Source organism: Musa acuminata, chromosome BXJ2-4 (assembly GCF_036884655.1).
Source record: "Musa acuminata AAA Group cultivar baxijiao chromosome BXJ2-4, Cavendish_Baxijiao_AAA, whole genome shotgun sequence".
In the NCBI taxonomy this organism is placed as follows: domain Eukaryota; kingdom Viridiplantae; phylum Streptophyta; class Magnoliopsida; order Zingiberales; family Musaceae; genus Musa; species Musa acuminata.
Window position 1 is genome coordinate 2,293,775 of NC_088341.1, and position 16,893 is coordinate 2,310,667.

General features: G+C 41.3%; 3 protein-coding genes across 3 annotated transcripts; 2 read left to right on the forward strand and 1 right to left on the reverse strand.

Moving 5' to 3' along the window:
* On the reverse strand, nucleotides 1–888 carry LOC103980504 (zinc finger CCCH domain-containing protein 20-like). Its single transcript, XM_009396943.3, has one exon. The coding sequence runs from the start codon at nucleotides 886–888 to the stop codon at nucleotides 1–3; it is 888 nt and encodes a 295-aa protein (XP_009395218.2).
* A 1,450-nt stretch (nucleotides 889–2,338) lies between these two features.
* LOC135609451 (UDP-glucose 4-epimerase 1-like) lies at nucleotides 2,339–8,134 on the forward strand. The gene is made up of 9 exons (XM_065102742.1): nucleotides 2,339–2,665; nucleotides 3,980–4,029; nucleotides 4,795–4,930; nucleotides 5,605–5,706; nucleotides 5,785–6,012; nucleotides 6,751–6,832; nucleotides 7,332–7,414; nucleotides 7,568–7,659; nucleotides 7,753–8,134. The coding sequence occupies exons 1-9, from the start codon at nucleotides 2,483–2,485 to the stop codon at nucleotides 7,844–7,846; spliced, it is 1,050 nt and encodes a 349-aa protein (XP_064958814.1). The 5' UTR covers nucleotides 2,339–2,482; the 3' UTR covers nucleotides 7,847–8,134.
* A 92-nt stretch (nucleotides 8,135–8,226) lies between these two features.
* LOC135609449 (homeobox protein ATH1-like) lies at nucleotides 8,227–16,517 on the forward strand. The gene is made up of 6 exons (XM_065102739.1): nucleotides 8,227–10,617; nucleotides 11,596–11,665; nucleotides 12,932–14,367; nucleotides 15,570–15,913; nucleotides 16,032–16,092; nucleotides 16,197–16,517. The coding sequence occupies exons 3-6, from the start codon at nucleotides 13,186–13,188 to the stop codon at nucleotides 16,347–16,349; spliced, it is 1,740 nt and encodes a 579-aa protein (XP_064958811.1). The 5' UTR covers nucleotides 8,227–10,617; nucleotides 11,596–11,665; nucleotides 12,932–13,185; the 3' UTR covers nucleotides 16,350–16,517.
* Nucleotides 16,518–16,893: the final 376 nt, after the last annotated feature.

The following is a 16,893-nucleotide window of genomic DNA, read 5'->3' on the forward strand; positions in this document are numbered from 1 at the left end:
TTAATCTTTCACCAATTCCGAAACCCATGCCAGGTCCGGCGCCGGCTCCGCAGCCTCCTCCTGCCTCCCCCAGTCCTCGAGAAGTCTGGGCGCAGACTGGTCCGCCACGGCCGCCGCTGCCCTCCTACCCCGTGTCGCTGGATCGCTCTCGAGGGACGCCGGGGATGCGAACCCGCTCCGCGTACCGAACGGCAACGCCGACCTAACCTTCCCAAGCTGCAGGTTCCTCATCGCCGCCAATACATCGTCTACCCCCAGCGGCGACAACGGCGGCGAGCCGTCTGACGGCGACGACAGGAGCGCCAGCGTCGACGTGGGCGAGGAGAACATGTTCACGCCGATCTTGCCAGACGACGTCGGGCTCGGGGGCAGGACGATGCGGAGCTGCTGGGGGGTGTGAGCGAAAAAGCACACGCGTCGGTTGCATGCGGTGCCGTCTTTGCAGGGCTGGGTCCGGTAGCGTGCCGGGTGGAGCCATGTCTCGAACACGCCATGGGCGAGATCGCAGGCGTCGCCGAGGCGGCACCCCCCGCCCCGGCGGAAGTCTGGGCATGGGGAGCCGGAGTACTGGAACCGGCGGGGATCGCGCCGTCGCGCTTTCTCTCCCGAGTGGGCGTAGGGGCACTCGGTCCAGTCGTGCACCCGCCCGCGGGGGCACCGCCGCACCTTAAACTCGTACATCCGGAACTCGTCGCAGGCGTATTCGTCGGCCGCGAGGTCCAGGTCGGCGCTGCTGCCGAGGAGGAAGTGCTGCATCGCGGAGAGGCCGACGACGTCGCTGACGGGGAGGGTGTCGTTCTGCTGCATCTCGGCCATCGGGTGCTCGGTTACAGGCCAAGGAGGGGCGTGGCCCATCGGATGGCGGAGGGCACGCTCACCGGGCGCCATTGGATGCGTTGTTCGATTGTGGTAAGGAGGGGCTCGAAGTGGTCTTACACGAGAGGAGCGGCCGAGGCGTTTTGTTCGCAGACTGTGGAGCCGAAGGGGACGGGGCCTTTTGAAATTTAAATCAATAGAAGGGCGTGGAAACGGACGCCGCTTGGATTTCAATGGCGGTTGGTGGAAAACGAGGGCGGTGTGTACACCGGGCGCGAGATTGGAGGCGGTGAAGCGGAAGTGGATGGCGGCTGATGGTCCGGACCCATCGATGAGGAACGGGGCCCCATTTCGACGATTTCGGCGGGCCGGATGGTGGGTTCCTCGAATTCAAACGTCAGGTTGGGTCACCGTCATGGATCGGGTCGGATTCAAGTCAAACGAATGTTTCCTTGATGGGTTGAGTCAACCACTTCGCCTCGATTCTAGATCGGCCCACGAACAGATCTGGGCTTTCGGGCTCTCGCATCACCGAGAAGCCTCGCGTGGGCCCCGATGGATCATCCTGTGTCGGTGTATCCTGTTTTCTTTAATTGCTATATAACTTAAAAGGCCTCCACCTCGTGATTCGCACAAGGATCTGATGGGCGGTGCGGATGCCCCTTGGAGCCCGGTGCAGTTGAGAAGCCGAGCTATAACTATTACCGCCGCACCGAGTTCAATGCATGGATGTGAAATCTAACGGTTTGTTCTGGACGTCTCACCGACACCTACAAGCTTTAATTAAGACGGCAAAAAGCGAAGGAAATAAACAAGTCAGCAGAAGAATTCGTCACAAGACTCATCACCTTATCAATTATTATTAGTCGTTCCTTTTGGTATGCTTGATGAGAAAGACGACAGATATCACAACGTACTCCTTCCTTTTCTTTAAGTTCGGTCACGTGCATTCCTACGGGTGCGGTGGCTCTTTTAGATCGATACTCCATGCATGCACGAGCATGATTGATTTCGATGCGAGATTACAACTTAACCGAAGGTATGCAAGTGATGCATGTGATGATGCTCGATTGAAGAGCCAATTGGGTGCCGCAACACTTCACTTGGTAAGCAAATGACTGACCCCGCTACAGCGACGATTGCATCAAGCTAAAATATACTCGGAATTAACGTCGTGGCCTTGATGGATCGGTTATTTTCCTAACCACTACACGTAGATCGAGATCCGAAGCCCCAAAACTACGGAGACACTCCGCGTTCCTCTCCATCCGCCCCCAAAATGGATCGGTTATATTTTACGTCGAGTCCAAATCGAGTCAACATACATATTATTTGGACTTGAATTGACATACAGAAAGTGAATCCGTGAACCCAAGTGATGGTAGATGAGTCGAGTCAAGTCGTTTGGAGAGAGAATAATGAGTAAGGCGCATCGCTTCTTCCTGATGGGACGTGGCATCGAGTGTAACCCGAGGGTATATATACCCGCTTCTTCCTCCCCTCGGAATCGCGTCCGCTCGTTCCCCTCCGCTTCCGTCGCCCTCCTCCTCCCTTCCACGCCGTTTCTTTTTATCGACTTTCTCCTTTTGGGGCCTTAAAACCCTTCCTTTACTTTTCTTTCGCACCCCGCGGTTTTCGATCTGTGTCGCTCCTTGGGCCATCGGGCATGGCGAGGAGAATCCTGGTCACGGGTGGCGCCGGCTACATCGGCAGCCACACCGTGCTGCAGCTTCTCCTTGCCGGGTTCGGGGTCGTCGTGGTGGACAACCTCGATAACTCCTCCGAGGTCGCTGTCGAGCGTGTGACTGCGCTCGCGGGCAAGTACGGCAAGAACTTGACCTTCCATCGGGTACCATCCTTGTTCTCTTGTTCCGTCCATGAACATTCGGCGCTGAAGTTTAGGTTTTCTCGATTGGATGGATGAGTTCTTCGAGATTTGTGGACCTGGTTGTGCAAGATTGGATTTTTGTACGTGTCTTCTCGATTGAAGTTGTTTCGTATTTGGTCCTCTGTCGTTTCAAGCGTGGAGTGCTCGGAACATTCGTGCTTCTGTTACGAACTATGGATTCAGATTAATTCTTTCTAAGGGTTAACCAATTGGTGGGTTACGTTTGTCTATTATTCCGCTTACCCTATTGGATTGATGGCTTCGGTTTTCTTCAACTTTAATTATTAGGATGATTTTTGTGGCCTCTGGTTGTAGTTCTTCAACTTTAATGGTTAGGAACTGCTATGCCCATACCACTTACCTTATTGTCATTGCCCATTCTTGCTAATCAAGTTGTGCATCTCCTATGACCGCATAGCAAGTTTGCTTATACGTTATAGTGGTTGATGTACTATGCATCACTAATTCTAAATATATGATGGATTTGGACCACCAGTCTCTTTCTTCTATGACCAGATCAAACCTGGATTATTTTTGCTAATTATTATTTTTATTTTATATTTCTTCAATAAGCAACCTAAGGTGCATCCACAATAAGGACTTCTGATTTAACTCGAAAATATTGGTGCTCCACCAACATTCCTGATTCTAACTTTGGAATGGTTCATGGAAGCTCTTTAATGGTCAGGTACTGTTATGCTCATACCACTAACCTTATTCTCATTGCCCATTCTTGCTAATCAAATTGTGGTTGATGTACTATGCATCACTAATTCTAGATATATGATGCATTTGGACCACCAGTCTCTTTCTTCTATGACCAGATGAAGCCTGGATTATTTTTGCTAATTATTATTATTATTATTTCTTCAACAAGCAATCTGGGTGCATCCACAATAAAGACTTCTGATTTGACTTGAAAATATTGGTGCTCCATCACCATTTTTACTTCTAACTTTGGAATGTTTCATGGAGGCTGTTTAAAGTCTTCTCTGTATGGTTTGTATTTCTTGATAACTTCATATCAAGTTTCCATATTTTCTTGTTTTTCACATATATGTATGGCTTGTGTTGATTCTTGAGTAGCCTTGGAAAATTTATGAAAATAATGCTTCAATACGAATATGTGTTGTCTGATTATTTTGCAGATATTGACAATTAAATTTTCTTTAAACCATGTTCTTTTTTCCTGTCTAGTTGGAGCAAATATTGAATAACATATTGCAAGACATATCATGTGAGTTTGGTTTCTTAAGAAATTCTATGCCTCTGCAGATTGATCTACGAGACAAGGATGCATTGGATAAACTTTTTGCTTCAACAAAGTAAGGTTTTCTAAATGAACATAGTTAGCTTGTGACCTTCAATTATTGTCTTAAAAAATTTGTCATTTTTCCTTCAAAATTCAAATCACCATCTTTTGATGAAAAAATCTTTGTTTCTGAGCTCCCATGATAGCACATCAAATCAGATGTGCTACACCATACTACTAAATGTTGCGTAGACGCAAGGGCAGCTCAGTGCACAAGATTGCCTCCTCCGCTGGGTTTATTGTGCAACCTTAAACCTGCATGTGGCGAGGCGTCTGTAGACCTCTATAGAGGCTGCTTAACTAGTTTTTGGACGGTGGTTTGCTTTGCAGTTTTCTTTTCTTTATTGTTTTGAGGACATGACTGAATGGGGAGGAAAATGATGTGGTTTCGAGAAATAGTACGATGACACTCATCCAACAAAATAGTAGGAATTCAAGCTTCATTTGTAAGCTGTCGCATTTAATTTTAGTTCTGTTTGATGGGGGTCACATATGACTGTTGTATTAATTTTAATGCTGGATGTTACATATCCGCGTAAAGAATTTGTAAAGAACAGATTTCTATGCATACTCTTATCAATGTAGAAAAGGAAAACTACACCTCAGCTTTTCTTTCATTTTCACTGTAGAGGAGTGCCAAAATTTATATCAGGACACAACTTCTTACAATCTTCAACATAAATAACCATACTTTGTTATTTTTGACATTGGTAATTTTTTTTTGTAATATGAATTATTGTGTTAAGATATTCACCTATGCTCGTAATTTGCTTTGCAGGTTCGATGCTGTTGTTCACTTTGCTGGGCTTAAGGCTGTGGGTGAAAGTGTTCAGAAACCTTTGCTGTACTACAATAATAACATTATTGGCACCATCGCGCTTTTGGAAGCAATGGTTCGGCACGGATGCAAAAAGGTATTCTCACACTATGTTTGTGGCCCAAGACTTTACAGTAAAAGGGACATTAGAAATCCATAAAAATCTTTGAATATGAAGTTCTTGTGATGATATGCACAAAGTTATTTTTTTGTTGAATAGACATCACAACCAAGTTAATTAAGATAAATAATTGTACTCTGTATGACTTTTACTGCACATCCCAGAAGTACATTTTGCCTGGCAAATCAGTTTGTGTATCACTCGGTATATAACTTCGGTGGTTAATTTCTTAGGATTTTTTTGCTGCAAGTAGTCCAATAGAAGCTTCTTTTAAGAAGTTGAGAAACAAGGGCTTATTTTGTCATAGATTACTTGTCACTTTTTTCCTTCATCTCTTGTTAAGTTATGCTCTATCATCAACTATTCCAAATCATTCTTCTTGTTTTCACTTTCCTTGCAACTAAATTTGGCCATGCGCTCATATGACTGGTGGTTGTGTTCTTCAAAGTTTTCTTATTTCAAGCATCATCCTACCTTTGGCTCACAGATATATTATTGTAAAAAGTTGCCATTGGCCTTCTAACTTAGCGATTTTTAGTGAGGATACTAATCTGTTTTGCCCGAATGATTCTGATAATTTTTTTCTTACGTAAATTTTTAGCCCATTTAATCATAAAAGCATTTGGTCACTAACATTAATTTTTTTGCAGCTTGTATTTTCATCATCAGCTACTGTTTATGGATGGCCAAAAAAAGTTCCCTGTACAGAAGAATCCCCTTTATGCGCTATGAACCCGTATGGACGAACTAAGGTTTCTTCATCTGTTCCTACCGTGGCTAATTTGGGTACCAATTTTTTCAAGGCTAATAATTTTAAATAATGAGTGCAGCTTATGATCGAAGACATTTGTCGTGATATCCATCGCGCAGATAAGGATTGGAACATAATATTACTGAGATACTTCAATCCCATTGGAGCTCATCCTAGTGGAAATATTGGTGAAGATCCTCGTGGATTCCCCAATAATCTAATGCCTTTTGTACAACAAGTAGCTGTTGGGAGGAGACCTGCTCTTACAGTATTTGGAAATGATTATTCAACCAAAGACGGCACAGGAGTATTGTCTTTTCTCTATTTTGCTCCAAGTTGTGATTGATTTAGCCCATTTATATGACTTTGATTAAGTTTATTGACATGATTTCATATAAGTGGTTTTATCCTTTGCCAATTCTCTACAGCTCATCTTCATGTCTGTCATTGATTCTATTATCGAAACATTATTTATCTGCTTATGAAAAGAGTTTCGCATGTTGCATTTGTCAGATAGTAGATGTGGTTGGATATCTGGTACTCAACCTTCTGATTTATGTACACTAATTATATCTATGTATGTATGTACATGTACTAAGCACTAGAAATACTAACTAGCTTGTGCTGTAAGTGGACGCTGTTTCAACAAAATCACAACCAGGAACATGAGGCTTTAAACAAATTAAGTTTCTTTAGTCGGAAAAAAAATCGGTGCCCATAGCATCTTCTTAAGTTCTTTACTGGAATTTCTTTGTCAAATTGCGTTGAGGGATACATTTTAGATTATGAATTTCTTGTTTTTCTCTGATTTTTTTTAGTGTCTTAAATAGTTTAGCGAAGCATACAGTGTTGGAACCTAATTTTTACTAGTTTTCTGGGTTAACAATGCTGTTTATTTGAAAATTAGTATTCTGTAAAATGAACATTTTGCTTGCATGACTGATCTTGAAAGCACTTTGATTAGGATCAATGGGGCATAATTCTTTGGGCTTTAATGTTTGTTTTCGTGATTTCTATTCTTATCAACGTTAAATGATTATCTCAGGTAAGGGATTATATTCATGTGGTTGATCTAGCAGATGGACATATTGCAGCCCTGCAGAAGCTCTTCAAGTCCTCCAATCTTGGTGCGTATGCAAAATTTCACATTACACTCATCTTGCTCATTTTCTTTCATACTTTTTGCTCTATAATTTATATATTAGAACTTTGTCATGTATATTAACCAAACAAAAAAAAAGTGCAACATTTTAGGAGAAAAGCAAAGGTTGCACAAAATGTTCCCTTGCAATTTAACTAGAGTATCTTTCTATTCTCATGAGCATGGTCTCATGAATGGGCAAATTAGCATTTGCTGATTACTATAAATTATATGTATTGCATGGTGATGGATCCTTTGTAACCTTTTTTTTTTTACATTTTCACCTGAATATTTTAATCAAATTGGATTGAAAAATGTGAACAAGCCAATTGTATCATCAGAATGGAGTTAAAGTTGACAAATGAACACTTAACAACAACACTAAATGCATCTGTAGGTCTTCTTGGGATATTTGCCAAACCATCAATTGTAACTAGTTAAGACCATGCTATCTATGTTGTTATGAAGTGTTTTCCTATGAGCAGGTTGTGAAGTCTATAATCTAGGAACTGGGAAGGGAACATCTGTCTTGGAAATGGTGGCAGCATTTGAGAAGACTTCCGGAAAGGTATTCATCAACCCACCACGCCTCGTAATTTTCTACCAACAGTTTACCTTTTAAGCTTAGGGATGATTCCAGGAGATGATATAAGCTGCTCTACTTAACCTGCTATTTGCTATATTTCTTCTTCTGCAACTTTTGACATTAAGATCCTCTCAGAAAATTCCCGTGGTTAAAGCTGGAAGACGACCTGGTGATGCTGAAATTTTATATGCATCTACCAGAAAAGCAGAGAAGGAGCTAAAGTGGAAGTACGTAATTGCCTGAGTTGCTGTAGATAAGATTTTATTTCTTTACATCTTAGCCACCAGTATTTTAATTCAACAATGAATGTGCCATTGCAGGGCAAAGTACGGCATCGAGGAAATGTGTCGGGATCAATGGAACTGGGCGAAAAAGAACCCTTGGGGATACGGATCACCTGACTCCACCTCCTGAAGGAGCACTACTTTCCAGAGTTCTTCCATACAGAAAGAAAGACCACCATATGTTGATTTCGAGACATGAATCCAAATTCTGATGGATTTTACCAATAAATATGCTTCCATAGTTGAAGAGACATTATAGTCAACGGTGTGTTTTTGGTACCATTAGGTCAGGGTATTCACATGCCCTTCATGTTCATATATATTTGATAAAGCAACTTCACAAGGTATATTTTCAGTCCAAAACATCTTACACTTTGAACATTCTTAAACTTGATCATAGTGTTTCCCATTCTTGTTCCGTTTTGTGTCAGTTGATCTGAGGAGACAAACTTGTTTCATATGTTCTGCTCAATACATACATATATATATATGTGGTTTAGAGATCCAGATGTTTATTAAGTAGGGGCGTCGCTGCCTCCCATGCCCACAGCGTTATTCATCGCACCGGCAGCCCCTTGTGCCATGTTCCTCATTTGATCCCCCAGTCTGCACTCACTCGATTCCTCAAGGCAAAGTGTAGAGAGAATTCACAGATGGATAAACGACTGCAAAATGAATAGAACAGATGCTTCGTTCATCGTCTCATCCTTCTTCGGCTGCACACAAAAAGAGGAAGAGTAGAACCAACTGCAGTCTGCGAATGACGGTGGTCTTTAACTTTCACGCACAGAGGCCTTGCATGTCTGTGCTCTCACCTGAGCTTGGCCTGCGGCTTGCCCCAGCTGATCCATTTCCCCTCGGTTGCTTCCTCGATCTGGCTATCGAATCACACTCAGATGCAACGATGCGTGGAGGAGGACCGCAGACCGGTGTTTATAGAGCGGCGAATCCACTTCCGGCGTCGGCGGTTGCGGGAACAGGCGAAGGAGGAGTGTACACGCGCCATGCATGCGTGCATGGGGGTCGCCGAGGCATTTGACGAGGCTCACCCTCGGCTGACGATGATCTGCTTCATCATAGGAGAAAGAAACTGTTGCTCCTCTCACCGCCTGTCATCTGTTGAGACCATGGCCTACCGATGATCATGTTCAAGGCGTGGTGTTCTTGATCAGATTCAATTATCCGGATGCAGCTTGACTTCCATCTCTGGGCAATCGTAATTGCAACTCGCAATAGAACCCCTGACGAATATACTGTACATCTCAGATGATCAACAAATCATATAAAGATTCTGCCATTCGATCTTTCAGCTTTCATAAGTTGGGACCGGACTCCTGGGGATGACGCGCATTTCGATGCAGGATCTGTAGTTCCGTATGTTCCTGATGCAGTAACAGAGTCCCCTGTAGTTCCGTATGTTCCTCTCCCGTGACCTCTTCGAGTCTTCCCTGCAAAGGTCAGAAAAGCTGAAGCAGATGGGGAATCTCACAGTGTGATTTGTGCTCTGATGTGAAGGATATGTTCTTGGTTCTTTGCTCACCACTTCACAACAATCATGTCCATCATTTCCCTAATGCAATAGATGTGACTCTACCTAAATCGGATGCGGCCACGACGATTGACGCGTGATGGATCACACATCACGTACTTGGCTGGACATGGCTTCCATGCGCCCACTGGTAGTAATCTGGCGGCACTCTGCATAAAAAGGAGGGGAAGAAGACACGCAGCACCACCAAAACCAGTTCCAAGAAGAGGACCAGGAGAACAGAAAGAAACAGTATGCAGTGAGACAAGGAAACAGAGCAAGATTTGGCAGTTGACGCATCTGAGTACTCTCGAGGAGAAGACTGGTGATTCGATTCAACATGAAGAAAACTGTCTTGATTGGACGACTGATACGTATTTCTTGTCCTCTACTTTCTTTCGGTGGAAATGCAATGTGTTTGATTTGATCGAGACACTGAACATGAATTCAATTTACTACATTTTTGCATGACAGAATGACTACTTTTCGTTTAAGGTTAGAAACTTGCACCTACTAGAACTCCATGAACCATCACAATGCACTTTATGTGTTTGATGAAATTGCTGTACGCCATGTTGTAGTTTGATGTTCTACGTCCATATACAAGCTGAACTATATCGATCTCTCAACTTGTAGAATTATGCTTTATTTTGGACCGAATTCTGATTGCTCTCAACTTGAGTCATTGCCTAACCCAACATACCCTGCAACTTAGCTTCCCTGCATCTCTATTTTTTCCTCATCACTGTGACCAACACTCATCCATGTTATGATATGCTTTTCCTCCAAAAGATAGCAACATGTTCCTAACTCGAGCTGTAGCATGGCATTTCACTTGGAGATGGCATGATCCCTGGCTTGTCTCGGTTTGCCTACTGGTATTTATTTTATAGAACATGACACTAAAAATTCACTGCTTGATCAATTTATTGCAATATCGAATATATATGTAAATCGAAAAGTAAAGATCATACAAAATCTCAGTGACTATAGGCACCACCTGAAACTAATAATGCAGCACCTGTATGATCATAATGTGGGGCCTCAATGCCTAAGAATAGAGTTCATATTTAATCGATGTCGGCTATGTGCCCACTAGATTGGGCGACATCACAGTGTTCTATCCTTTCACGAATATGATCTTCTGATGCTGTAAACACTGGTTGGATTCACCTTCCATTTTTTTTTTCCTTTTTCATGCTCAGCATTTCTTCCTTGAGCCAAAGGAGTGGTACTCTTACTCACAGCATTTGGTCAGAGCTGCTTCCGGAGACACCTTGGCTGAGATGGTTGTTGCAGAGAGAAGTGGTGGAAGGGAAGACAAAGGAGTTGAGGGAAGAATGGGGATGGGTCCTAAAAAGCCTGCAGTAAAGGTAAGGCTTACACCTCCTCCCTCAATCCCAACCTCTTTGGATTTTCTCCCACATGGCCCCTCTTTTCTGCTTCGTCTTTCTTCCCGTTGTCTCTCCTCCTCTATACCTTTCTTCTAACATCTCCATTATTGATGAGCTACGTACCTCTCAGCTTTTAACCTCTGCTCGGACTTACCTTCAAATGGTTGCCTTTCCCTGCTATGGATCGCTTTGTTGTGCATGTTTTGTCTTACAAAAGGAGTTTCTTTAAATCTCCCATCTTTAACTTCTGGTTAGATTTTGTGGGCCGGGTGAATAGAAGGGAGAGCCCGTGATTCATCTGATGGTTTTGTACGGTTTCTCAAGTTTTACATAAGAAGAATAAGTTGTAGCACTTCCCTTTCTATTCTGCTGTAAAAGTGAGGAGGGTATGATTGGTTTGGTCTCAAGCTTTACGGGAAAGTGCTTGTTCTTTGCAAAATAAGATTTAAGTTTACTAGTATCGACCTTTTGATTTATTTCATTTTATTAGACCAGTCATTCGAAGTAAAAACTCGTGCCCAAGTCTCGTACTTGCCTATGGAAATATACTGTTATGAAATACCCTAGTTGATCAATCAAACAGAGAATACAACTTGGTGCAGTGTTTCCTTTGGCCTTTTTCCTAATGCATCAGTGAATCTTTTTCTGCTTCGGTCCCCTTCCTTTGGTTTTTCGAGGTGTATGGTGAAACAATTATCTGAACACTCTGAAACAAGAAAAGCCAACTCCTGGTCTCTATTTATATGAGTTGTGTCGATCGGCCCAATGAAGTAGCTATCGATTGATTCATGTTTACTTTTACTTTGTAAGATGATTCACTCCTATAGACCTTTTTATTGGATTTCTCCCTTTTCCTTCTTTAGTTAGAGAATGGTTCCCTTGGTTTGTATTTATGGAATCTAAATGGATTAAATGTGCCAATCTAATTTAGTCTTCCGCTTCTCTTATTCTGCTCAGGATCTGCGAAGAAATTGGTTGTGCCTTACCATTAGGCAGCAGGCTAATGCACTTCATATGCATAAGGGAGGTCAGTTCCTTGAGTTAAATCTTGAATCCACATGAAGTTCTCATTAATGACTTAAATATCATCATGTATGAATATTTTCTTTAAAATTTTGATATCCTAGCCGACTAGTTCTTTGTGCTGCATTTATCGTAAAAGGGTTATGTCCAATTGGATCATTTTCTTTCATTTGTTATTTCACAATAGCTTTCTCAATCCTTCTGTTGAAGTATTTTCTTCTCAAACTTGTTGCAAGCTCTTTAAATATTCAGTCAGCCATATATCTTTGAGTGTTGTGTTTGTTTCCTATCTATTATCATATGTGCTGCCTCCATGTTGTTGTTGCTTCTTTACTGCATTGAATGCATATGTTGAACTTAGATGTGCGAAAAGTTACATAATGCCATCTTTTTTTTTTTTTTTTTTCAAATTTTTACAGAATACTATCGGTACATCCTTGCTTCCTTTCCCCAGAAAGAAAAACAATATACATATATACATGGTTGTCACAGGCACCACTTGTTACTTAAAGTAGTTGATTCCTTCAACATCTCATGTCCTTTAAAGGATAACGTTTTGTATCACTAGCTTACCAGTCAACCAAAGTTACCATTCCTTCACTAGTCTTTCATGATTTGGAAAATTGTGTTGAGGCTTATGATTTCCTTAGCAATCTGCAGATTCCAAGAGCAAGATTTGCTTGGGCCAACTCTGGCACTATTTTTAGTGTGAATATGCTGCCAACTAGTGGCTAATAATAGTGATGCATGGCACGGTTGGGTTATGTTGTTTATTGGAAGGATATATATGCCTATGCCTGTGGGAGGTGTTGAATGATAAGGTGGACCATTTTAATTCTCATCATATACCATTCTGTCTTTGAATGGGTTGACATAGATATTGGTTCAGAGAAACAGTCTATTAAAACCAAGAGCCATCTTGTTTATACAAAACAAAATTGTTCTTTTGTTTCCCTTCTTTTTTGTGTTTTGGTGTAACTTTGGTCCCTTGAATCCTAGAATGGTATGTTGTGGTACATCTATATATTTATTTTTTTTGCTGGTATATTTGGTATTGTCATTAGCTAAGGTTTTTCCAAGTCACAGATTTGCATGCCTTGTTTGGCCCAAAACTCTTTGCTGTTTTTATATTGTATCTGTACCAGAGCATTGTTCTAGATCCATTAATACCATGACGACGAGTTATAGCTTGACTTGATGCAAATATCTTTCAGATTCTATGTTTTTACTAATTTTTATGTCTGGTATTAACAACTTTAAGTTCTTACAGCTCTATGTCATAGAGCATTGAACCTTGAATCATAATCTCGCACTAAATGGAAGGATTATTATGAAAGAGTTGCAGAGTAATGCCTATATCCAGTATTATGTAACGAGAAGCACAAATGATCCAAGTCTTGGCATAACATGGGTTCTGGTAATGAGACTAGAGATGAGAATTAGGTATTGCTGAACCAAGTTTTATATCAATAGGCTCCTGCTGGTTGTGTTTAAGCACTCTGCAATTTTTAAGCTTCCTGTTAGATGGAGAAAGATATTCTGAATTCTGGCTTATCAATGACAGATCATAATCATGTTTCGATGGACACAATCGCATCACTCTTTTTTTCAGGCTCAACAAGTCAGCCAGGTATCAAAGATCAAAACTTCCATGAACAGAGAATGAGTGGCAATACTTTGTTTCCATCACTGCAGGAAGAAAGCCAGAACAATGTTTCTCCAGCATACTATGGTGGTTTTTTGACACCGGTTGGATATGCTACCATTGATGACTATGTGGGGAAGAACGAACTTGAGGAGCAAACTGAAGTGCCTCTGCTATCATCTATGCCACTTCAGTACAATGTGGCTGACACAAATGGCTTAGAGGAAGATTTTTTGACTGTCAATCTCTCTTCCTCTGCATCATTTCCATTGCAAGAGATGAAAATTTCTATGCCCAGAAACAATTTCAACGTTTTGGCCATGCAAAATGTTACTGAAGTTCTAGCATCCAAAACTGGCGGTAGCTTGAATAAGCAATTTGACTATGTAAGGTATTCTGATGAAACTCTTAAACATCAGGTTCCTTCTTCTACAACAAGCATAGTTCATCCTTCTTGTTATATCAAGGAATTCTCAAAGCCTGAGTTGTGTTCGGATATACTTACTCCAAAATTTCTTAGTTACTACACTCCCTCTAATGAATTGTCTCTTAGTCTTGGCTCCTCCAGACCTTCTATGAGCAAAATGCTAGATATCTCTGACCAGTTCTCAGAAATTAATTGCTCTGGAATAGATCAGGTGCCACCAAAGAACAGTAGATACTGTTCTGATGAGTTAGGAGAATACTCTCTTGTCGTCAATTCTTTGCATGATGTGCAGTTGCGAACTGGAACTGAGCTAGGAAATGATCAACACTGCCCTGGCATTCAGGAGTTCTCTGCATGCAGTGGTCCTGTTAATCTGTATGGGATACTGACATCAAGATATTTTAGTGTGACTCAACAAATACTCTCTGAGGTTTCGAGCTATATCCAGTTAGATGAATCACTGAGTGGGATTTCTTTCTCCTCTAGTTGCTCCAGTGAAAGAGGACTTGTCATTACAAGATCCATGGATTTCCAGTCTTCATTTGGAGACATTGATTCCCAGGACCATGTCGAAAAATTGCAAGCCCTTGAAACTACCAGGGAGAAGTCTCAGCTGCTGACTATGCTTCAATTGGTACGTTGACTTTTCATTAGTATTATGCTACATACTGTTTAAATAGATTTGCAGTCAAAAGTAGTTCGTGTTGTGCTTCATTTTATCTCTCATCGACGTCCATCTTTTTTGCTATACTTTAAATGGATGAGCAAAGGAAACAAACTTGAAATCTTATGACTTCTGAAATTTGATTTGCACTTATTCAGAGGGTGTTGGATCACATCAAGAATTGGGTCATTGACTTTCAAACTACCAATAAGTTCATGTGCAAGAAAAGTTAACTTTGTAGATTGCCCTTACATGACTTTTGCTGTAAGTATATACATTTGTGTATAAATGAGAATGCACAAGCATGCATGTGCATGTGTAGATATTTGATCCCCATTTTGTTCAATTGAGAGAATCCACTAAATTCACTAGCATGTACAGAAGGTATACAATCACATGACAAAAGATACAGTTACTTTTCACAACTTATCTGTCTCCATAAATACTCATGATCTCATATAATTTATTCAAGTATTGTACTTTTTTGTCGATCTCTCGTCTCTTAATCTATGATTCCTTCAAGGGAAACCTTCTACACTGTAATAAATGACATTTGCATCACAAAAACAGTTTATGGCTCCAACAGAACATTGGTCATGATAAAGAAAGCTGAAGGCTCGATGAGTAGATACATTTAATGAGATTACATCACTGTAAGAAAAAAAAACCTTTTGTAGATGTCCCAACAAAAGAACATGTACAATGTTGGATAGCAGAGTGTGCAAAACTTATTACACATAGTACACATTAATGTGCGAAAAACATGCACGAAGAGATTTATATTGGTGATCATTCAACCTCAGCGTCAGTTTCCTAGTTCCTTAAGCTGTCACTCCAAATCAGATATTTTAACTGGTTTCTGGTCTGCGGTCTATAAAGATTCTCCCCGACTACCTCAAAAATTATGAAAGTGATGGATCCATGAAAGGAAGGAAAGAAAGAAATCATGAAATTAGTTCAAAAGATGAGAGTGAAACAGCCATGGGCCAGTAATATGCCATGGATCAATTATTTCTTCACCTTACTTGTTGCTCATTCAATTTGATAATGCCTTTCAGTAAGAAGACACACGTCTAATTCTGCCACATACTGTCTTTGCTGTCATTCATCCAAGAGTTTCTTATATTTTTCTTGTTTGTAATATCAGCATTGCCCTTTTTCTTGTTGATTAGGTTGACCTCAAGTATAAGCAGTGCTTAGAAGAAGTAAACGGTGTGATATCTCTATATGATGATGCAACCAAATCTGCTGTTCCTCAATTCTCTTCTGGCTTTGCCCTTCACACAATCAGCATGCTCTATAAGAACCTGAGGGAAAGAATCACTCGCAGCATCCTCTTGGTGAATCAACAAAGCGAGCGCAAGGAAGGACGAGTGAGAGCCATCGAGTCTTCTTTTCTCCAGAGACACTGGGCTCTACAGCAGGTAAGAAGGAATGATTGGAGACCTAAAAGAGGATTGCCTGAAAAATCTGTCTCGGTCTTGCGGGCATGGATGTTCCAAAACTTCACTCACCCGTGAGTTGTAGACTTGTGTTCTCATTAACCTCTTAAAAGTTGGAATTATTTTCTACGAGGAATCATCGATGATGTATATAATATTGACATTCTTGGACCATGCTATGGAAATTATCAGGTACCCCAGTGACGGAGAGAAAAATTTACTTGCACTAAGAAGTGGATTGACGAGGAGCCAGGTAATGGAAGAGCTACCTATGCATCATTTAGGATGAACTGAATCTCGAGTCTTAATGTCTCACTCTCCAATATATTATTTGTTATTCTTTTTCGCTGTTATCAGGTCTCCAACTGGTTCATAAATGCAAGGGTTCGCTTGTGGAAGCCAATGATCGAGGAGATGTACTTGGAACTCGGTAAAAGGAACGGAGGAGAAGATGGTGCAGAGGAAGAGTGCAGAAGCCATGAGACCACTAAAGTCAGAGAATCCAGTTGAGCTTGATCAATTTTTTGTTGACCATGTAGAACAAATCCAGTTGTTCTATCTGTAGCTTTTAGTTGGATCAGGGTTCTCCATTACTATCTATACTGATAAGGTCTTGAATCACTCAGACCTCTCTAACTGTGGCTATCATGCTAGCCTGAAATTAGAGCTTTAGATTGAGGAGTTGTTGCGTTGGATTTGTAGCTTGTTCTTGTGCATTCATGACCCGCCACCGGTTGTTGCACTCTGTGACCGGTAGCCGAGTTTTGGATGCGAAGCAGTTCACGTGGCTGCCAAAGTCGTAGGCTTCGTGCCGGATTAAAGAGCCATTTGAATTTGAGTTTGAATTTAATGTTGGGATGGAGGATCAAGGAACTTGTAAAAAATGTAAAAATAAAATACTATGATGTAATTAAAAAAAATAAAATAGTATTAAACAAAAGATAAGACTAAGAATATTTATATGGCATTTCGAAGTACGCACTATATTGCTTCGTAAACTATGATCTTATTTATAGGATCCAGTGGTAACTATCTCACCTAATCATATCACTCA

Excerpts from the sequence above, each read along its gene's own strand:
- LOC103980504 (XM_009396943.3), bottom strand. The coding sequence starts at position 888 with ATGGCGCCCGGTGAGCGTGCCCTCCGCCATCCGATGGGCCACGCCCCT.
- LOC135609451 (XM_065102742.1), top strand. The coding sequence starts at position 2,483 with ATGGCGAGGAGAATCCTGGTCACGGGTGGCGCCGGCTACATCGGCAGC. Across the intron at positions 5,707-5,784 it reads ACCCGTATGGACGAACTAAG|CTTATGATCGAAGACATTTG; the intron begins GTTTCTTCATCT and ends TAATGAGTGCAG. Across the intron at positions 6,833-7,331 it reads CTTCAAGTCCTCCAATCTTG|GTTGTGAAGTCTATAATCTA; the intron begins GTGCGTATGCAA and ends TCCTATGAGCAG.
- LOC135609449 (XM_065102739.1), top strand. The coding sequence starts at position 13,186 with ATGGAGAAAGATATTCTGAATTCTGGCTTATCAATGACAGATCATAAT. Across the intron at positions 14,368-15,569 it reads TGCTGACTATGCTTCAATTG|GTTGACCTCAAGTATAAGCA; the intron begins GTACGTTGACTT and ends CTTGTTGATTAG. Across the intron at positions 16,093-16,196 it reads GTGGATTGACGAGGAGCCAG|GTCTCCAACTGGTTCATAAA; the intron begins GTAATGGAAGAG and ends CGCTGTTATCAG.